Source organism: Carcharodon carcharias, chromosome 9 (genome assembly GCF_017639515.1).
Source record: "Carcharodon carcharias isolate sCarCar2 chromosome 9, sCarCar2.pri, whole genome shotgun sequence".
NCBI classification, from domain to species: domain Eukaryota; kingdom Metazoa; phylum Chordata; class Chondrichthyes; order Lamniformes; family Lamnidae; genus Carcharodon; species Carcharodon carcharias.
In genome coordinates, this window is record NC_054475.1 from 41,446,918 (window position 1) to 41,470,541 (window position 23,624).

Consider the following 23,624-nt stretch of genomic DNA (forward strand, 5'->3'; position numbering starts at 1 on the left):
AATTTGTCACTGCTGTCAAAATGTGAGCACAGTTTTCAGAGCAAGTTGTTGGATGTGGATTGGTCTAAAGCCTCCTTAGTGAGATGGAAGGTCTTGATAAAAAGATTTTTTTCAGCTTTGCAGATGCAGAGTATCAATCAGGCAGGGAAATGTCTCAGGGAAGAGTTGCATAATTGTAATAATGTTGGGTTAATATTGCATGGCAGAGGTATGTGCACTTCTAAATACCCTCCTTATTCGTTGCATGTGCATTCTAAGGACTTTGATAAAAAGTGCCAAACACTACTCACCAGTAAAATTAAAGCCTATGGAACAAACAGGATGGAGGCAGCATGGGCAAAGTTCTCTGAGTGCCAGATAAGAATAGTGATAAATGATTGTTTTTTGAACTAGAGGAAAGTATACAGTGGGGTTCCCCAGAGTTTAGCACTAGGGCCATTGGATGACTTAAGTGTGCAGGGCAACATTTCAAAATTTACAGGTGATTAAAAAACTTGGCAGGATTGTGAACTTGAGGGCAATATTGATAGATTTCAAGAGGACAGGCAGGCTGGTGGAATGGGTGGACACATGCAGATGAAATTTAATGCAGTGTGAAGTGATTCATTTTGGTAGGAGGAATGAGGAGAGGCCATAAAAAATAAAGGAGAGTAGGGGCAGAAGGGCCTGGAAATATATGTGCACAAATTGTTAAAGCTGGCAGGATAAGTTGAGCAGGTGGTTAATGCGGCACATGGGATCTTGGATTATTTAAATAGAGGCATTTTATTTATTTATTTTTCCACAGAATGTAGGTATTACCGGCAAGGCCACATTTGCTGCCCATTTGCTAACTGCCCTTGAAACGGCAGGCTAGCTGCCGCCGATGCTGCCAGACCTGCTGAGTTTTTCCAGGTAATTCTGTTTTTGTTTTGGATTTCCAGCATCCGCAGTTTTTTTGTTTTTATAGCCATTTCAGAGGCCATTTAAGAGTAAATCACATTGCTGTGGGTCTGGCGTCATCTGTACGCCAGAACCGGTAAGGATGACAAATTTCCTTCCCTAGAGGCCTTCAGTGAACCAGATGGGTTTATACAACAATCGATGATGGTTTCATGGTCACTCTCACTGAGACTAGCTTTCAATTTGAGAATTTGTTAATTGAATTAAAATTCCAACAGCTGTCATGGTGGGATTTGAACCAATGTTCCAGAGGAATGGGCCTCTGGTTTACTAGTCCAGTGACATTATGGGGTGGGGGGGGGTGGGGGGTGGTGGTGGTGGTGTGGGGGGGGGTGTGAGGGGGGAGGGGGGAAGAGATGGTGGCATAGTGGTAGAGTCAAAAAGCACAGAAGTTATGGCAAACCTTTATAAAAACCATGGTGTGGATTCAACTGGAGTGCTGTGTCAAATTTTGGGCAACATACTTTAGGAAGGATGTGTAGGGTTCAAAGCGATTGAAGAAAAGACTTTCAAGAATGGTTCCAGGGGTGTGGGGCTTCAGTTACATGGATTGGTTAGAGGAGTTAGGGCTGTTCTCCTTTAAGAAGGTTGAGAGGAGATTTGATTGGTGTTCAGAATCATGGAGAGTCCGGCTAAATAGATAGGGGGAAACTGTTCTCATTGGCAGACCAGTCAAGACCAGAGAACACTGATTTAAGGCAAAAGGCGAAAGAACCAAAGGCAACATGAGGAAAAACCATGTTAAGTAGCAAATGGTTAGGATCTGGAAAGTGCTGCCTGGGAGTGTGGCAGTCAGATTTAATCATGGATTTCAAAAGGGAATTGAATAATTATCTAAGAGAAAAGATTTGCAGGGTTACAGGGAAAGGACAGGGTCTAGCTGAGTTTCTCTTGCAACGATCGGTGCAGACACAAAGGGCTGAATGTACCCCTTTTGTGCTGTAGCCGTGCTATGATTCACTGAGGCACAGAAAAAAAAATTAAAGGTTGGAGAGAATATTATCTAAGGCCCAAGTTCAAGTAGCCATTCTCTATCAACAGAACACACTGAAGTCACACTTCTGCTTGTGTGCAAGTGGTATCAATCTGCAGAACCAGAAGCAAATAAACAAAATTTGAACATAAAGGAATAAAGTATACAATAAGGAAAGGTGATCCCAATTAAAAAAACACCAAATCATGCATATCAGTTTCCTTCAATGAACACCATCACAGTGAAATCATTCTACGTAATTACAACAAAGTCACTGTCTGAAATAATGAGAATTCAGTGAAAAATGCACCAAATAGTTAAATTGTGATGAATGATAGTCATACAACACACAAAGAGGCCTTTCGCTCATTGTGCATTCACTTTGAAAAGGCTATCCAATTAGTCCCACTCGCCTGATCTTTCCCTACAGTACAGTAAATTTTTCCCTCCAAGTATATATCCATTTTCCTTTTGCAAAACTAGTCAAGAATTCTGACATGGTCTCTAAAACATTACCCACAGATAGCTATTAATGCAACTACACATTTTAATACACTGGGTCCTGTTATTTGCCGACAGAAAGAACATGTACACACATCACACCGAAACAAAATAATTGACAGCCATTTGCTGACTCATTCCTCAGGGCAATGCCTTGACAAATCAGGGACAAGCTGCCTGATTTAAATTTCAAATAATGCTTGGCAGTTAACTGTCAGTCATCATCACTGATGCATTCTCCATGGCAACACCTCTACTAAAGTCAATTTGCCAATGAATCAGCACTCTCCTCGCATGCAGTGTAACCTGTTGCTTTCCCCTCATATTGGTATTTTTGCAAAGTGTCCTGATGAACGTAAGACGAAAAGCACGTCTCTTTTTTCAGCAATATTCAAATTCTGTACTACCAAGCGACTAATGCGTTTAACGAATGGCCTAATTTTTAGGATTCCAATTTATTTGAAGGCACAAGATTCCTGTCTAGATCACCTGTGAAACAACTGAAAGGAATATTTGGAAAGTAAGAGGCCAGTCAAATACTTCCAGGAATTATATATGGGCTGAGATTTTGCACAGGTTTCAATGGCAGGCTCTCAGCATTCACCCTTCTGAAATTCACCATGACTTCAGAATTAACTGAGAGCAGATTAATGCCAAAGTTGTGGTCTGTCACTCCGCAGCAACGCCCCCCCCCCCCCCCCCCCCCCCCACCCCCCTCCCCCCAACCCCCCACCAACTTAATCAGTGCCTGTGAAATCAGTTGATATGGTGAAAACTTTCCCGTTTCTGCCTTCATAATTGCTGTTAGAAACCCCTTAAAAAAGTTACACCTTGTTGAATCAGGTGTAACTGGATTTACAACAGCAATTTGAGCAATAACTATTGAACAGATTTGGTTCTGAAAAAAATAATTTTATATTGTGCAGTGTTGTTAAACATCTCCATTATCAGTAATTACTATTTTCTGAAAACTAATTTTTTTCCCCCATCCAGTTCATTGTTCATAGCAATATTTCAGGAGTAATATTTAATAATCTGGAAAGTTTAACTGGAGAAAATGGGATAAATGCAACTAAAGCAGCTCGAAGGCTATTACACTTAAAAGGCTGGGGCCCTGTTGTCTTAAGGGGAGATCATAAAATAGCAGGTGGGCTTAAGTGGCTGGACAATTGGGGACAATGTGCCCACACTGCTAGCAAAGATTTGTTTTGTTTTGGGGGTTAGAGCTACAATTAATTTAAAAGCACTCAGTGAGCCCTGGAAATCTACATGGAGATGGGTGGAACTTAAGAAAATTCCAAAGTTTTAGCTCATGTTGTGATTGGTGGGGGAGTGAGCATTCTGCAGCAGAGGAAAAGGCCATATCGAAAAGGTGTTGCTGTTAGCAGGCTCCAGGCAGCAAAAGTGTTGCTGTTAACTATTAGTTCCAGGAGCCATTTGATAGCTCTGCGCAGTTAGGGCTCAGGAGAAGTCTTGGAGGACTGAGGAGGTGGCAAGGAAACAAAACATTATTGGTCCCTAACTGGTTCTTACCAGAAACCCGGGTGTCTGGTCTAGGATTATAACACCATGATACTTCACCCCTTGTCTACGACCCAATCTTTACATTGCTCCATCAAAAATTTTAGTGTTTTCATTTCCTGATTGGCTGGTTGTTTAACATGGCTGGCTACTTGGACAATTGGATGACATCACTGCAGTTCCACATCATAAAATTGTGCTTACATAAGGAATCTTCACAAGAGATGCACACAGGCCATTGCCATGCTGACCAATTGAATCCACTCTCATAAGTTTGTTCAATTATATAGTAACCTTGTTGCTTTGACATTAAAACTGAATAAACAAAGAATTCTATAAAGCAAAGTAGAATCTTTTGGGCCAGTGCTTTCTTTCTCTCTCTCATATACATTTCAAACTTTACAACAATCTGCAGTAACCAAACGATGCTGAACATTTTGACAGTTGTTTTGTCGATGTTTTAGCAAGCTGAAGCTTCAAGATCAGGAAGGTCCCAGGTTTAATCTTCAGTCTGTTAAGATTAAGCTGTTTGCAGTCAGTGTATCAGTCAAGGTGCTGTTTTTGGTCTCAATGCCCTTCATCAGGGGCGAGAGATTAATTATGCTTCAGCAGCAGCTTCAAGCACTTTTCGGTTACATCGCTTTTTGACTGCTCTAAATTCTTCAAATACTCTATAGTGTTGGAAATATCACAATCAATTCAAACATACCTCTTCCTCTTGGCTTCTACTCAATCTTTGCCTGTAATCTTCTGTATCCTGTGTAATTAATGTCTTTTCTTTCTCATTCTGCTTTTCTACATCTTGCTTTTCCTTTTCGTCTTTCTCCTGCTGTTCCCGAGCTCGTCTCTCAGCACGAGATCGACTGAATGTCTTCTCAGCTTCCTGCAGGTCCGTTAGTGTTACACCCTAGTTTAACAAAGCATATCACAATATGAGCACTGTACACACAAAATTACAAATTTGGTTTAAAAAGTTGGTAACGGGACCAGATAATGCATTAGATAAGGGGTCCTGAATTCAGATTCAAATCAATAGGGGAGAGTGGAAGGGAAAGGAGATTGGCAAGGGGGTTGGGGGGGGGGGGGGGCTAGTGGTGGTCAAGAAGAGAGAGAGAGGACAAGAAAACAAAAGAACGAACAAGCGAGGAATCCAAGAGAGAGGGGAGAGAGGGAGCGTTGACAAAGAGAGAGAGAAGGAGCATGTCAAGAGAGAAGGGTTTCTGAGTGAGAGAGAAAGGAGTCAAGTGAGCCAGGGAAGGGAAGGATGAGCACCAGGATGGGGGAGTGTGAGACAGCAAGTTGAGAAGAGGTTGAGAGATAGAGACAGAGACACAGCCAGTGTTGTTAGAAAGGGAGTTCAAGATTATTGACCCAGCAACCGTAACAGAAAAGCAATCTAATTCCGAGTCAGTAAAATAAAAGCAAAAAACTGTGGATGCTGAAAATCTGAAATGAAAGCAGAAAATGCTGAAAAAACTCAGCAGGTTGGGCAGCATCTCTGGAGCGAGAAACAAACTTAACTTTTCAAGTATGTATGACTCCTCTTCAGAGCTCTGAAGAGTCATGTGGACTCGAAATGTTAACTCTGTTTCTCTATCCACAGATGCTGCCTGTTCAGCAGAGTTTTTTTCAACATTTTCTGTTATTTGTTCCAAGTCAGGGTGGTGTTTGACTTAGAGGGGAACTAGCAGATGGCAGTATTCCCATGCATCAGCTGCTCTGCTAGGTTTGGAAGGTGCTGTTAAAGCAGCCTTGGCAAATTGTTGCAACGCATCTTGTAGTTCATACACACTGCTGCCACTGTGCTCTGATGGTGGTGATGTTTAGTGTGGGTGATGGGGGAGTTGATGGCTTCTTTGTCCTGGATGGTGTTCGGCTTCTTGAAATGTTGTTGGGAGTTTTATTCATCCAGGTAAGTGCAGAGTACTCCATCACACTCCTTGTGCCTTGTAGATGCTGGACAGGCTTTTGGGGAGTCAGGAGAAGAGGTATTTGCTGAAGAATTCCAAGCCTTTGCCCTAATCTTGTAGCCACAATACTTGTATGCCTGGTCCCAAGTTTGCCGTTAATGGTGGCCCCAGGATGTTGAAGGTGGGGGAAATTCAGTGATGGTTAGATTCTCACTTGCTGAAGGTGGCCATTGCCTGGCACTTGTATGGCATGAATGTTACTTACCAGCCTAAGCCTCAATGTTGGCCAGGTTTTGCTGCATACAGTCACGGGCTGCCTCAGAATGGAGTTGTAAATGGAACTGAACATTGCACGAACATAGCTACCATCCCCACTTCTGACCTTATGGTGGTCATTGGTGAAGCAGCTGAAGTGACCTAGGTCCCTGGCCACTGCCCTGAGTGACTCCAGCAGCAATATTGTGGGACTGAGATAATTAACCTCAAACTGCCACAGCCATCTTCCTCTGTGCTCAGTGCAACTCCAGGCAGTGCATTCTCACTGACCCCAATTTTGTTAAGATTCCTTGATGCCATTCTTGGTCAACGGCTGCCTTGTTGTCAAGGCAAATCACTCTCACCACACCTCTCGAATTAAGCTCTTTTGTTCATGTTGCATCAAGGCCATAATGAGGTCTGGAGCTGAGTGGCCCTGGGATAAACAACTGACAGGATCATTATGTATGACGCCATGCAACATCCTTATTAAAATGATTAAGGTCACAGGAAAATTATTAGGTTTTTAAATTGAACTGAAGGTGCAAGTGGATAAACAAAAGGGTACATTCTGGTATAAAAGTTGATATTATGGGAATCACACACTGTATTGTTACACTTCCAGGGGTGTGCAAACCCTAGAGAATATTTGCAGTGGTGCATTTTGAAATTAACATTTCTGATCTTCAGATTTTGTACGCAACTCAACTGACAGAATTAGGTCTTAATTAAGGTCAAACCACCTCCCACTACACTCCTAAAATAGCTTCTTGCTCAGCATATTAATGGCATGGAGGCTGGGATTCAATTTTGACAGGAGAAAAAAAAATTGCAGATTGCAATCCTCGAAATAAAGGTAAGAATCATGACATTCCATAACAGAATTTGTTATGCTGCAATATTACATCATTTGGGTCTACGCTTGTATGTTTTTTTGATGCTGTTTATCAGCATTCACTAGCCTTCTGGGTTATCTATGTAGCTATTATTCCTACATGACCTCTGGGCTGTTTTAATCTTCACATTTGACTACTGTGGCCTTGGCTTTTCTCATGAAAATGTGCTTTCATTCCATAGTTCTTAAAATGACACTATGAAATATTCTAGTTCCATTTTGCCTCGCTGCCCAAGATTTTACAGACTATACTGCTAATAGAATTGAGCATAACTGGAATGCTTCCATCGTTCTGTTCAGAATTGGCAATGGAGCCAAGCATTGAGGTGCACCTGTTAAGCCTGGACAGGGATCCTGATTGGGGGTTGGTCAGTAACTGCCACAGTACTTCCTGCGAGCAACTTCAGTAAAATAAGGGCCTTATTAAAAGGTTGCATTTTATTTTCGAACCAAGGAAGGGATTCAGAGTGAGAAATAGATCTTACCTCAAATATAGTTTCAAACTCCTGGACTTCTGAATATCAAGGCACTGCTCTGGATTTCAACACAAGGCTCAGCTGCTGTGTCACTGATCTGCTGCTGTTACTTACATTTCAAAGTAACTTCATTTTGGTAGGAAGAACATGGGGAAACAATTTAGAATGAGAGGGCACAATGCTAAAGGAGGTGCAAGAGCAGGGGAACCTAGGTGTATATACGCATAAGTCATTAAATTTGGCATGACAGGCTGATAGCGCGGCTCATAAAGCATCCAAGGCTTTATGAAGAGGGGAATTGAGTTCAAGAGCAAGAAGGTTATTTTGAACTTGCGTAAGACACTAGTTCAGCTTCAGCTGGAGTACTGCATCCAGGTCTGCATGCCGCAACTTAGGAAGGACACAAAGACATTGAAAAGTGCAGAAGGGATTCACAAGAATGGTTCCAGGGATAAAGAACTTCAGTTAAGAATGATTGGAGAAATTGAGATGGTTTTCCTTGGAGAAAAGAAGGTGGAGGAGATTTGATTGAGGTATTCAAAATCATGAGTGGTCTGGACAGAGTTGATAGGGAGAAACTGATCCCACTTGTGAATGGATTGAGAATGACAGGGTACAGATTTAAAGTAATTGGCAAAAGAAGCAAAAGCGACATGAGGAAAAACTTTTTCACACAGCCAGTGGTTAAGGTTTGGAACGGACTGCCTGAGTGTGTGGTGGAGGCAGGCTCAATTGAAGCATTCAAAAAAGAATTAGTTTTCTAAACAATGTGCAGGGTTACTGGGAAAAGGCAGAAGAATGGCACTAAATGGATGGCTTATTTGGAGGGCCGGTGTAGACACGATGGGCTGAATGACCTTCTTCTGTGCTGTAACAACTCTGCAAATCTGGTTTAACCCAGGGGTTCTCACCTGGGAATCAGTCTGCAAGAAAGTTTCAAGAGGCCCATCAAAAAACACTGCAGCAAAACTGGAGGATCCTCTCCAGGGCGCAAACTTGGGTAAAATTTATGGAGATATTGGACTGCCCAGAAACAGGTCCTCCCTGATTAAATTCAAACGAATTGAAAGCATTATGACTGAAACTGGCTTGGTTGCAGGAACTGCCAGAAAGATGACATATTTAGACATCAATTCACCTTTAGGCCCCAGTCCAGATTTTTTGTCAGGGTTTACTCCCTTAGCCTTCACCTCTATTGAGGTATCCACAAGGCAGTGGAGCTGTTTGCTCATGGCTGGGAGTTTGGTTCTTGAGTACCAGGTCATGCTCACATGCTGGTGGGCATGCACACTGTATTGTCTGGCGGCCAAACTTCCAAGTTCCACTGAAGCTTTAGTCTGATGCCGCGAGGGACCCAGGTTTTGTATGTTACCACAAGGAGGCACAGCTGAAGACTTGCCAATGGTGAAGCTGTGTACTAACAGGGAGAGACTTATACATTTGGCTCTCTATTTCACATTGCTGCTAGCCAGTGCTGTAGGCTGAAAGAGAGAAGCAAATTAGCATACAAAAGCAAAAAGTATGCTAACTCTCTTTAGTCACATACTATATGCATAACATTGACCTGTTGCGATAACAAAAAAAGACTTAAGACAAACTAAACCTGATGCTTAAAATTAGTGAACAGACCCAGAATATGCTGCCATCCAGTGGCTCCCCTGGGTACAGTAGCTATAGAGATTTCTCAGAGCATAGTTTCAGTCTCTATTCACTTTAGCAGAGTTGCCGAGTATTTGTTACCCTAACTATAGAAGAGTTGAGAACCAATCCACAAAAGAATTCTCCTTCTGCGCACGGCCTATCTGGCTGAGTCTGTTGAACTGTAGTTCAGATTTTTATTGTGTTTTTCAATGATACATTCTGCCTCTGCTGCAAAACTTCTGAACATTGGAATTTAAAGGGTGATGAAAACCTCTTTCATACAACCAATTTCCGCATTTAAACAATGTAGGACAAGAACCTCCAATCCCACATAGTCATTAAAATCAATATTAAGAATAAGAAGTTATTCAGGAAAGCTCTATACAAGGACAGGAGATGTGTTGAGGGAGAATAAAGCACAAATTTGAATGCCTCAGGCCTTCTAGGGATGTGATAATTTAAAGGCACCAGATTCAAGTCAGACAATGCGGTGTCAGAGCAGAATGGAGGGGCAACAGAGAAATCAATGGTACCTTTAATCAGGGTCAATAAATAAATATATGGTCCAAGCATGCATTCCGAGCTTTATCCATGATAGACTCTATTGACCTGACTACCGCGAGTTTAGATGGGTGTTGACAAAAACCAGCAGTTAAGGATCAAATATGTCCTAGTGGCCCAGAGGAATTTTTAAAAAATTATTCATTCATATTGCCCGGCCCTAAATGCCCTTGAGAAGCTGGTGGTGTGCTGCCTTCTTAAACCGCTACAGTCTGTGTTGCAGGAACACCCACAGTGCCATTAGGGAGGGAGTTCCAGGATTTTACCAAGCGACAGTGGGGAACAGCGATATAGTTCCAAGTCATGTTGGTATGTAACTTAGAGGGAAATTGCAGGTGGCGGTGTTACCATGCATCTGTGGCCCCTGTCCTTTTCAGTCGGAGGGGATGCGGGTTTTGAAGGTACTGCCAAAGGAGCCATGTTGAGTTGCTGCACTGAATTTTGCAGATGGTACACACTGATGCCACTGTGCATTGGTGGTGGAGGGAGTGAATGTTGAAGGTGGTGGATGGGTTGCCAATCAAGTGGGCAGCTTTGTCCGGGGTGGTGTCGAGCTTCTTGAATATTGTTGGAGCTGCGCTCATTCAGGAAAGCAGAATGTATCCCATCACACTTCCGATTTGCACTTTGTGAATGGTGGATCAAAGTTGGGGAGTCAAGTGGTGAGTCACTCGCTGCAGAATTCCCAGCCTCTGACCTGTTTTTGTTGCCACAACATTTATATGGCTAGTCCAGTTTAACGCTAACACCCAGGATGTTGATAGTGGAGGATTCAGCAATGGTAATGCCATTGAATGTCAAAGTAAGGTGGTTAGATTCTTTCTTGTTCATTGCCTGGCATTTGTGTGATGTGAATGTTACTTGCCAGCCCAAGCCTGAATGTTGCCCAGGTCTTGCTGCATATGAATGGACAAGGACTGCTTCTGTACCTGAAGAGTCACGAATAGTGAACATTGCGCAATCATCAGCAAACATCCCCACTTCTGACCTTATCATGGAGGGAAGGTGATTGACTAAATTCACTGAAGAAACAACTATAGATGGTTGGACCTAGGACACTATCCTGAGGAACTCCTGGACTGGGACTGAGATGATTGACCTCCAACAACCACAACCAACTTCCTTTGTGCTAGTATGACTCCAACCAGTGGAGACCTCCCCCCACACTCTGATTCCCATTGGCTTCAGTTAGCTTGGGCTCCTTGATGCCACACTTGGGTCCAATGCTGCCCTGATGTTAAGCGCAGTCACTCTCAGCTCACCTCTTGAGTTCAGCTCTTCTAGCCTTGTTTAAACTAGGGCTGTAATGAAGTCAGGAGTGGCACTGGCAGAACCCAAACCGAGCATCAATGAGCAGGTTATTGCTGAGTAAGTGCTGCTTGATAGCACTGTCGGCAACTTCTTCCATCACTTTGCTGATGATTGAGAGTGGGCTGATAGGGTGTTAAATGGCTGGGTTGGATCTGTCCTGCTTTTTGTGGACAGAGCATACCTGGGCAGTATTCTACATTGTCAGGTAGATGCCAGTGTGTAGCTGTACTGGAACAGCTTGGCTAAAGGGCGCAGCTAAGTCTGGAGCACAAGTCTTCAGTACTATTACCAGAATGTTGTCAAGGCCCATTAGCCTTTGCAATATCCAGTGCCTTCGGCTATTTCTTGATATTATGTGGAGTGGATCGAATCAGCTGATGACTGGCATCTGATGCTGGGGACTTCAAGATGAGGTCGAGATGGATCAAAGACTTGGCCCTTCAGGCTGAAGATCATTGCAAATGCATCAACCTTGCCTTTTGCATTAATGTGCTGGACTTCCCCATTTTGAGGATGGGGATAGTTGTGGATCCTATTGTCCACCACCATTTTTTTGTGTTCATTCATGGGATGTGGACTTCGCTGGCTGGACCAGCATTTATTGCCCAATATAGTTGCCCTTGAGAAACTGGTGGTGAGCTGCCTTATTGAACTACTGCATATGGTGTAGGTACACACACAGTGCTGTTAGGGAGTTCCAGGATTTTGACCCAGCGACAATGAAGGAACAGCAATATACTTCCAAGGCAGGATGGTGAGTGGCATTGAGGGAAACTTCCAGGAGGTGGTGTTGTTCCCATCTATCTGCTGCCCTTGTCCTTCTAGATGGTAGTGGTCATGGGTTTAGAAGGTGTTGTCTAAGGAGACTTGGTGAATTCCTGCACTCGCAACTGGATGTGGCAGGGCTGCATAACTTAGATCTGATCCATTGGTTGTAAGATATATAAACACACACACACACATATATATTGTAAAATATAACACATTAAGGATGTCAGGGCAGGTGATGTGTCACAGCTGCAGCATGTGGGAGCTCCTGGATGCCAGTGTGATCCAGTGCAAGCACATCTGCAGTAAGTGCTTTAAGTTTGAGCAGCTTCAGCTCAGAGTTTATGAGCTGGAGGCTGAACTACAAACACTGCGACGCATCAGGGCGGGGGAAAGTTACCTGGATTCTTTGTATCAGGAGGCAGTTAAACCTCTTAGGACAGGGTATTCTGATTTGGTCAGGGACAGGAGAGTGAGACAATGAGTGAGGCAAGTAGGGCTCCAGGGTGGATGAGCTAACTGGCCATGGCACTGTGGCACAGGAAATCATTCAACTGGGAGAAGCAAATAATTCAGTAATGGCAGTAAGGGATAGTATAGTCAGAGGGATTGACACCATTCTCTGCAGCAAAAAGCTTGAGGCTAGGCGGCTGAGTTGCATGCCCAGTGCCAGGGTGTTTGGCATATGCTCGGGGCTGGAGAGGAACTTGCAGTGGCAGGAAAGGACCCAGTCATCATGGCCCATGTAGGTACCAATGACATAGGCAGGGGAAAGGAGGAGGTTCTGCATAGTCAATATGAGGATTTAGGCACCAAATTAAGCAGAACCTCAAAGGTCATAATCTCTGGATTATTACCTGAGCCATGTGCAAATTGGCATAGAAAAAATCAAATTAAGGAGATCAGTGTGTGGCTCAATGACTGGTATGGGAGAAGTGAAGCACTTTGTGAAGCACTAGCACTAGTACTGGGGAAAGTGGGATCTGTATCATTGGGACTCTCTACACCTGAACCATGCTGGGACTGGTGTTTTTGCGAGCTGCACAACTACAGATGCAGTGAGGATTTTAAACTAAATAGTAGGGGCAAGGGATCAAATGAGGGAAGGTGTGGTAAATCAAAGAGCAGAAACGAGACAAAAGAAAAAGGTTTTATTACAGGAAACGAAAAACAAACCATGACAGGAAGGGATAGAGTGCACAAATCTAACATTAAATCCACAGATGAAACTAGAGGCTATAAAAAGAAAAAAAGGATAAAACTAAAAGCTCTGTATCTGAATGCATGTAGCATTTGATGAACTGAGAGTGCACATAGAAATAAATAATTATGATTTGCTAGCCATTACGGAGACATGGCTGCAGGAGGGCATGGATTGGGACCTGAAAATTGAAGGGTACAAGATATTTAGGAAGGAAAAGGTGGAGGGGTGGCTCTATTAATGATGGTATTAGCACAATACATAGAGATGACCCAAGTGCAGGAAACCAGTATGTGGAAACGGTTCGGGTATGAAAAATGGTAAAGGCAAGCAGTCACTTGTGGGAGTTGTGTACAGGCCTCCTAACAGTAACCACATAGTAGGGTTGAGCATAAAGGAAGAAATAATTTGAGCTTGTCAGAAAGGCACAGTAATAATCATGGGAGATTTTAATTTACATATAGACCAGAAAATACATATAGGCTGGAAAAGTCAGATGGGCAAAGATAGCCAAGATGAGGAGTACACAACGTTTTTGGGATAGTTTCTTAAAACAGCATGTTCTGGAGCCAACCAGAGAACAGGCTGTATTAGGCCTCGTATTGTGCAATGAGATTGGAGTAAGTAATGATTTCATAGTGATGGTACCCCTAGGTAGCAGCAATTGTATGATGATTGAATTTTGCATTCAGTTTGAGGAAGAGAGGAGTGGGTCTGAAACTAAGTTTTTAAATTTAAAAAAGGGCAATTATGAGAGTATGAAAGCTGAACTGGCTAACGTGAATTGACAAGTTAGGTTAAGAAATAGGTCAATATAGATGCAGTGGCTAATACTTTAAGGGGATATTTCAGAATGCACAGTCCAACGAGTAAGGAAAACTCCAAGGGATGGTCACACCATCCGTGGTTTACTAGAAATGTTAAAGATAGCATACAATTTGAAGAAAAAGCATATAATTGTGCAAAGATAGGTGGAAGGCCAGGTGATTGGACAGAATATAAGAAACAGCCCAACGAATGACTAAGAGACTAATGAGGGTAAAAACAGAGAATGAGAGAAAGCCAGCCAGAAACATAAGAACAGATAGTAAGAGTTTTTATAAATATTTTAAAAAGATAAGAGTTAACAAAGTGAATGTTGGTCCTATAGAAAATGAGTCTGGAGAATTGATAATGGAAAACAAGGAGATAGCAGATGAGTTGAACAGATATTTTGCATCAGTTTTCACTGTAGAGGATACTAGTATCATCCCAGAAGCAGCTATAAACCAGGAAATGGAAGTGGGGAAAGGAAGTCAGGAAAATTACAGTCAACAGAGAAGTGGTACTGAGTAAACTGTTGGAGCTGCAAGCTGACAAGAGCCTGAGTCCTGATGGACTTCATCGTAGGATCCTAAAAGTGTCTAGTGAGATAGTTGATGCATTGCTTTCAATTTTACAAAACTCTCTAGACTCAGGGAAGGTCTCATTAGGTTGGAAGATAGAAAATGTAACTCCATTATTCAAAAAGGGAGGGGGACAGAAAACTAGAAACTATTAGCTTAACATCTGTTGCAGGGGAAATGTTAGTAGCTATTAGTAAAGTTGTTACCGCAGGGCACTCGGATAAGCTCAAGGCCATCAGTCAGAGTCAACATGGTTTTGTGAAAGGGAAACTGTGTTTAACCAACTTACTGGAGTTCTTTGAGGAAGTAACATGTGCTGCTGATAAAAGGGATAAAGTGGATGTACTATGCTTAGATTTCCAGAAGATACTTAATTAAGTGCTACATCAAAGGTTATTGCAGAAAATAAAAGCTCATAATGCCACAGATGGAAGATTAGCTGGCTAACAGGAAGCAGAGAGTAAGCATAAATGAGTCTTTTTCACGTTGACAAGATGTAACGAGTGGCATGACACAGGGATCAGTGCTGGGGCCTTAACTGTTTACAATTTATATAAATGACTTGGATGAAGGGATTGATGGGATGGTTGCCATATTGGCTAATGACACAAAGATAGGCAGGAAAGTAAGTTGGAAGAGGACATAAGGAGGCTACAAACAAATATAGATGGGTTAAGTACATGGGCAAAGATCTGGCAGATGGAGTATAATGTGGGAAAATATGAAATTGTCCATTTTGGCAGTAAGAATAAAAGAAAAGCACATTATCTAAATGGAGAGAGATTGCAGAGCTCTGAGGTGCAGAGGGATCTGGGTGTCCTAGTGCATGAATCACAATAGGCTTGTATGCAAGTACAGCAAGTAATTAGGGAAGTTAATAGAATGTTATCATTCATTGCGAGGGGAATTGAACACAGAAGTAAGGAAGTTATGCTTTAGTTGTACAGGACACTAGTTAGACCATATTTGGAGTACTGTGTACAGTACTGATCACCTTATTTAAAGGAGGAAGTAAATGTATTGGATGCAGTTCAGATAAGGTTTATCAGACTAACATCTGGAATGGGTTGTCTTAAGGAATGATTGGACAGAGTAGGCTTATATCCGCTGGCGTTTAGAAGAGTAAGAAGCAAACTGATCGAAACATATAAGATCCTGAGGGGACTTGACAGGGTGGATGTGGAAAGGATGCTTCCTTTTGTGGGAGAATCTAGAACTAGGGGTCGTCCATTTAAAATAGAGAAGAGGCAAAAATTTTTCACTCAGAGGGTCATGAGTCTTTGGAACCTTCTTCCCAAGGTGGTAGTGGAAGCAGAGTCTTTGAATATTTTTCAGATGGAGGTGGACAGATTCTTGGCAAGCAAGGGGTGATAGGTTATCAGTGGTACGTGGGATGCAGGTTTCAGGTTAGTATCAGGTCCACCATTAACTTATTAAATGGTGGAGCAGACTCAAGAGGTCAAACGGCCTAATCTTGCTCCTTGCTCGTATGTTTGTAACACAATGAAGGTTATCCTCAAGATGAAGCAACTACCTTAATTTAACTTGGTGGATGGGGTTAACTCAGGGCTGACGGGCAGGTTATCAGACATCTTGATGTTTTTGATGTTTAAATCTAGTGTCATTTACCAGGCTAACTCACCACCAACTATGACAAGGGAAATGCAGAGCCCTGTATCAAAGCACTTAGCACAAGTTCCTTCATCTAGAGATTGATTCTCCATCTCTGTTACTCAATTACAGTTTGCTTTTACCCTCTGAAAAAGCTTCCTCTTTTCATGAAATCTACCTCATAGCTCAAATGTGGGTCTAGTAAATGGAGCAGAGGGAATCCTTCTACTGCAGGTTTACGAATTTAGATCTCCACAACTTGACAGAATTGTTTTCAGCATCAACAAAAGTTATACAGCACGTTGAAACAAAAACAATAAATGTATGTTGAATTGCATAATCAGTTTTACACAAAAAAATCTTGTGTTACAGGAGGTTCATGAAACATTTAAGATGTGGTGTGTACCTCAGCAATAAAAGGTTGAGACCACCTGGTCTAGCCGATAGCCCCATTCTCCACTGCTGCTGTTACCTACTGATCATGTGATTGGCATACTGATTTTATAGCTTCAGCTGCGTGTTCGTGGCAGATTCACTCTCCTGGGCCACAATACATTTCTCTGTTCTCTGCCGATTCTGGATCATATGGTGGTCTCCAGCTTCACTTTTTTTCCCTTCCCTGTAACCAATTCTGCACACCTCCCAGAGATATTTCCATAAGAATGAAATTCTATCAGTGTACCCTGCTCTTCAAATAGCTTCTAGACTTCACCCGTCTGCCACATCATCTCCAAACTTGGAGAACAGTTCATTAGTGCTTCATAAAGACTCAACTTTTTCAGTCAACTTTATTCCACCACAAGACCTCTGATTTTAACTCTGGACTCCCTCTTATTATCGATTTCTCATTTACTGCCAGGGTATATGTATCCTGATAATTACTGCACAAGTCACTTGAGTTTTTCCTCCTTGTCCATTTGCACACGCTGTTTGGCTTCCACTCCAGATCCAAGGCATTCAATTTTATTTCCACTTAATTTTTCTACTTTTTAAAAAAACTTGTTTTCTCTTTACCCCTCTGGAGCCCTCTCTCCTGTGGTCATGCTTCCTTTCACTTCCCCCCCCACCCCTCTCGATACTCATACCACCCAAATTCCTACAACCCAATCCTATGGAACTCCTCATCCTCCCTGGTCTATTGCCACCCTCTTAAATAAGCCAACGGTTTCCTTCTATGCCTCCCTTGTCATCCTCCATAGGGTCCATGAAGAATTCTTAACTGCCTCCTTACACACATCAACCCCCAAATGCCACATCCTCCTCACTCGTCGACTGTTCTGCCCAGCGTGCCTGCTGGGGGTTCATCTTGCCGATCTCTTCTCTGTCCAACTCTACCCCTCTGGTGCTGCCCCTGTAGATTCTGCCACATCACTACATCTTCCTCCAGTATGTCCACTCATTTGAACAAGGTTCTTGCCATTCAGGAGTTTACTGTGGATGACTGCATCAACATCATAGGCTTGACGGAAACCTAGCTGATGGTGATGATAACTTCCATTAAGTGAAGCCTCCCAACCTGGTTATACATTCCATCACTTGCCCCAAGACCATCACAGTGAAGGTATGGCCCTCATCAAATCACACCTTGGCCTGTTCCTTTACTCCTTAGGCATTTTTCCCTCCTTTGAGCATCTCACCTTACTCCACCCCTCTCAGTTAAAATTCCCATTCTCTGCTGTACCCAAATGTGATAAAAAGTGTTCTGACTAATATCTTCACTGCTTTCCTCCCTCAGTCTCTGCACTGGAAAAGTTTACATCCTCAGTGATTTCAATCTCCATCTGAATTCATCATGCTCTCTCTCCAGTTCACTGCCCTCTTTCCTTCCCTTAATTTTGCCCCCTATATAAACTCTCCAGCCTATATTTGCAGCCACCCCTTTGACTTTCTCACATGGCCTCACTTGTTCCATCATGCCAATCACACACCATTTCTGTTGTTGCAAATACCTAGTTTGCAATTCATATGCTTTAGAATATAATTTTTAGTTTGGAGGTTAAAGTGGTAAATGTAAGTTAAATGGAAAATCATGGTGAAGAAACCGATAAGCAGCCCTGAAATAAATGTAATCTAAAGAAGCTTGGAGTTTATTACACCTCAAAGATTGGGGCCACGTTGACTTGAGAGATTAACAATTAGAAAGGCAAAAATCATAAAGCAGCAGGTGGGCTTACTGAGCTAAGAACTGGAGACATTTGCATTTATTCCAGTGAAGGATAAGTTATTCTTATGATTTCCCAGAATTAAAGAAAGCTTTGGAATTCAGTTTATATTTTTATCTGGGAACAGACCATCTGTGTCACATTGCCAAGGAGATGGATAGAGCTGGTGCGATGCTCTATTTATCTCTGTGAATTCAATTAGGGCATAGCCAGCAGGAAAGACTGGTTGATGTTCGGAAAAGCAGCTATTCCACGTTAAACTTTACAAAAGGATAGTTCTCAGTTAATACCATCTCACCACTGAAGGGCATTTTTGGTACAAAACTAATCGTAATTTGGAGGTAGTAATTTCACAGGACAATTAAAAAAGGCATAAAATGACACGATCCTTGTAAAAACTGTGAAAATAGTTCAGAATTTACTTACATGTATCTTTTTGGTAATGAATTAATTCATATTTCGCCAATTTAGAAAGCTTTATGCAGGAATAAGTTATCCTTTCAAGTGGCAATAATGGTAATTAGCTTGTGACAACTGACAAATCTATACTTTTAATTACAGTGCAAACACAATTGTGTGTTTATGTTTTAAAATCGGTCGAACAGTTCTTGTTGCCAATGTTAAGTACTTGCGAAAGATTTTACTTTAATCTCTTGATATAAAGTAAGTTTACATTTTTGCAGCTCCAAGTCTCAACTGCATAAGAATAATACTTCTATGTATGTTCATTTTTTGTGTTTAAAAGCTTAACTTGAAAATTTAGTACATTGTAAACTTAACTGCTTGACTCAGTCAACAGACAAGCCATGATGATCTAAACGTTGATGAGGTTGAAATCTGCAACTCAATTTAGAGTTCTTGACCATAAAGATCAGCGTGATTGTCAGTAGCCACACTTTAGGCACGCAGACAAATGCCCAGAGGTCAAATACGCCACAGGTTTTCAAAGTCAGTTTTAGCATTTATAAAGCAAATTAAATGCTTATTCATTCGGGAGTCGTCAGAGTTAAGAGCAAGGAGTAGCAGGGATGAAAATGAACCTCAAATAAATCTGAATAGTTATGCAGAAGAGCCTGAATTCATTTGTTAAAAAAATGTTTTTAAATAATCTTGGGAGGAAGGATAATTAGTTATTCCTTACATTTTTAAGTTCTCGTTATATGGAAATTTCTACTTTTGCATTTGTTGATATACCATAAAAAGTTTCAAATAAACAATTTGTGTTACTTTTTTCTTAATCAGTATTCAGACCGACAGATTTGGATTCAAGTCATAAGAATAGTACAATAGTTGGGGAAAAAAATTGAATTATTATTTTCACCAAGATCAAAATTAAGTTCAATTCTTCCTTTCGTAACAAAATACAAAATCATCAACAATCCAATTAAAGTTGTAAAATAGCCACATCTGTATCGCATGATACAAGCGATTGTGTTTGTGTATTTTTTTCCAATTGGTAATGGATCAGGAGTAAGAATCCAAATAATTCTAACTTTAGGATATCGAACACTTGAGCAGAATCAATTTCTAACTTTTAATGATTAAATGCTAAAATTCTGTAATGCCACTGACCTGTGTTGATCTCCTTGTCTGCCTGGCCTGCCTGGATCGAGCTTTTCTCTGCGATTCTGCTTCCTCATCTCGGACAGGAGTGAGGTACGACCTGAAATACGTCAGCACAGTGAAGGTTTTTTTCTGGAAACAGACTACAACAGGCAGGTGATTCTATGAGGTTAGCATTAATGACATCATCTACTTTTCCAGTGCAGCTCTGAAATCACCACTAGTATTCACACTGCAGTAACTTCTGACAAAGAATTTAGTAGGTGATCAGATTCAGAAGCCATGTACTTGCATAGTAGAATGCATATCTCTTCACAACAGCTTATTTTTACTCTGATACAAATGAAACATAAACTAATTACTTAATGGGTTGCGAAAACAAAGTATATAAAGTTACTACAGAATACATCACATCTACCACTGTAGAAAGTCACTCAATTTTCTCTCCAAAGAAAATTACTAGCATTATCAAAAACCAGTTTCACTTCATGCAACCCATTCATAAATCTACAAAGTACATGCTTTAAGGATAATTTTACAACTTTATGGAGTTTGAAGTTTAAGAATAACAATTATGAATTGAAACAGACTTTCTCATTGCCTACTTGTTCCCTTTCAGCTATAAAACAAGTAGCAATTATAGTTCAAAAAGTAAAGTAAAGATGATTCTTTTCATATAGACCTGCATCTTACTTTCAAGGTCAGGACAAAAAGTAGAATTAAAGAAAGATGCTGCGTTACAGCAGACTACAGTAACTAAGCATAGTTTCAACAAAAGAAAGACAAACCCTTGCATTATGCTAGATGTCTTGGCGCTTGTGAGTGAGAAATAACTTTGAACACTGCAGCTCTGCAGGAAGTGATATCACTGGCCGCCTGTGTCATGATTATTTAGCCTGAAGTACCTTCACTGTAAAAGCAACTATCTTTGCATTTTCCATCAATTGATTCAAGCAGACTTACACATTGCTGCAGTGGTATTTAGCGTAGATACTTTTCTAATTTAGAGACTTTTCATATAGATAGAATGAACAATATTCACAGTTCAGAAGCCAAACACAAACATGGTGAAAAACTTAACTGAAACATAACATTTTCCTTTGTATTCCTTTTAAAGAGTTCTCCATTTTTTTCAAATGAAATAATAATTTGATCAAACAGGGCTTGCCTTCTGAAACCAGACACGAAGGAATCTGAGAGACTGTGGGCACATAGCTTAAAATACCAAAAAGCAAATGCAGATAACTAACTTCAATAATCCAATATAGTTTCAATGGAAAAAAAACTTGAATCCACTTGTACTTACAAAAGTCAAACAAGTGCACGTTTATGAACTCTGAAATCCTTGTTATCTACAAGCCAAAACTTTAATAGACTCTGATTTCTGACAATATTTTGGCATTCAAGTGCTCACTACATCAGATAATTATATCAAGTGCACATTCCTACAACACAGAGTTACTGGCTGATGCTGCAGAAAGCTTTCACGGTTGATCAAATTAGCACTAGTCTTATCTGAATAAGATTAGTTTAGGACTGCTAAAGGCTTTTATAGTGAGGTGACACCAAACTGCACACTTGTCAGTAACAGAACTGAATGACATTCCAGTCTTGCGAGTATCCAGCTTTCATCTGCACGTCCATATGAGGAAAGGTTAGTATCCAACAGAAGAATGAATTCACAAGTGGCAATTTACATCAAGCTTTTATCAGTGTAGTCTGCCATTGATGATTCCAGTAACAACTTCAAAACCAGGTATGGCATCTCATCAACAGAAAATGTCCAGACAAATCTCTCTGCTGGATGTAAAACAAACAACTGTAGCTAAAGATAATCCATTTTGAAAGCAAAGAAAAAAATCCTGGGGATATGCTTTCCTTAATGCAGTTTCACTGAAGTCACTACTGTTCACCTAAAAATTTTAACATTAAGGAGCCCTGACAGCACCCTAGCGTAAAGCAACTTCCTAATATACAAAACAACTCAGCTTGCTCACTTATTTAACACTGAAAATCTTTCACTTTCTAGAAATGCTTTGCTCTTTAATCACTTAGGTTATGAGGCCATATTACCAATATTTTTCACAATTATGTAGCATCTACAGACAGGGGTAATTATTTCATGCCACTGTGGTGTAAGTTTGTTATAAAAAATTGCGAAACACTTAACAGTTAATTAATAACAAACAGTTAACAACTATGTCCAGTCAAGTTAACACAAGAAGTTCATCATATACCCAAGATCCCAAATGCTCATCTCAAGCAAATCATTTCAAGAAAAAAATGCATTTAAAACAAGATATACAGCGATACATTACTTTTCTCCCAATCGTAGTAAATAACCATACTTAACAGATTATATTCTCTGTGCACAGTTATTGAGAATTTAGTCCCTTTTAAATCTCTGACATAACTAATTATTTGTGTTTAGAGGCACAAGTGGATGATTGGATTTTCATCTGTATCTGAGACAAATTTATACAATAAACTAGTTTCACTTGGCTTGTAAGAAACAAGCTTTGCAGCTGCTCTGTTTGATTAACTCCAAAAAGCATTATTTCAGGTGTACTCACCATAATGCAATACTTAATTGAAGGTATTGCATTACTGCAATTTGAATTATTGAATAAGCTTAGTGAAGAAAGAATCTGCAAGGGATTTGAGAACTATTGAAAACATATTAAAGGAAAAATTATTTATGAATGTCTGCTTGCTGATCTAAAGCTGTAAATATCAACACCAAAATCCCAAGGGCTACTTCCAGTAACCGGCAACATTTATTCCTCAACCAACAGCACCAATCACAGGCTGACAATTCATTCATTTGTCGCTTTTTGGATCTTGTGCAGAAATTGGCTACCATAGCTCCCTATGCAGCAATATTGACTATACTTCAGAAGCAATCTATTGCCTGTTATATGGTTAGAGACAGAGTGATAAGTTGCTTTACGAACACAGGTTTGTTATTCTCTCTCTTTAAAAATGCCTGTAGCTAAGTTTCTTAACAAACCTACTGTTTACAATTGGTACAAATTACCATCCTGCATCAATGAGGGTGAATGAAGGGGAACATCCCAATGTATTTAAGGCTCTTATGAAATGTAAAACAGTATTCTGTCACTCATCATTAGAGTACATTCAAAAAGTTGAACAACAGTTACATATGACCCTCCACAGTCGCATTACAAAGATTACATTATGTGATTTTGTTTAAAATTTACAAGAATCTATTCAAATCCTTTTCTTGCATTTTTCTAAATTGGCTATTATCCACAAAATCTGACAGTGGACATTTCAGGAGAGCTTATTGGTGTGAGTACTGGACCACCGAGACTCTTTAAAGCGATAGGACAGGTACTGGTGCAAACACTTTTAATAGTTTGTTGTAGTTAGGGGCTGTTTCATTAAGTTGGAAGGAGTTAACATTGTTTCAATTTAAAAAGAAATTGGGATAATGCAGAATTAAGTAACTGCAGGCCCATTAGTTCAACATCAGTAATAGGGAAGGTGCTCAAGGAAATCACTAGGGATGCAATCTATGCCCACTTAGATCATAATAAGAACGCCCACCACAGCCTCTGTGGGGGGAAGAATAATATCTGGCCAATTCAAACTTTGGAAATAATTTGCTAGGTTAGTGGACATGGGTAATCTGGTAGACATTTTCTACCTGGACTCTCAAAGCTATTGATGAGATACCATGTAAAATACTTCTCTCAAAGTTAGAATCATATGGAATTGGAAGTAAGCAACCATGGTGAGCTAATGCCTGAAGGCAGAAACAGTTGTTAGTGAATTTGGGTCTACTTGGAAACCAGTTACCAGTGGCATCCTGAAGGAATTGGTGTGGGGACCTTTTATGTACTATTTTCATTGAAGATTTAGATGCAAGTATTGGGGAATGATCCATTAGTTTGTGAACAATACTAAAATATTACACTAACTGGA

The 23,624-nt window shown here is 40.8% G+C and overlaps 1 protein-coding gene across 7 annotated transcripts in view; it reads right to left on the reverse strand.

Annotated features, from left to right (window-relative positions):
- LOC121282065 (protein phosphatase 1 regulatory subunit 12A-like) overlaps positions 1–23,624 on the reverse strand; it is a 301,831-nt gene that overhangs the window by 96,895 nt on the left and 181,312 nt on the right. For all 7 annotated transcript variants that reach the window (XM_041195472.1, XM_041195470.1, XM_041195471.1 and 4 more), the window contains 2 exons: positions 19,686–19,776; positions 4,647–4,844 (listed from right to left, as the gene is read on the reverse strand). In XM_041195472.1, the coding sequence (XP_041051406.1) occupies positions 4,647–4,844; positions 19,686–19,776 (289 nt within the window). The remainder of the gene's footprint in view (positions 1–4,646; positions 4,845–19,685; positions 19,777–23,624) is intronic.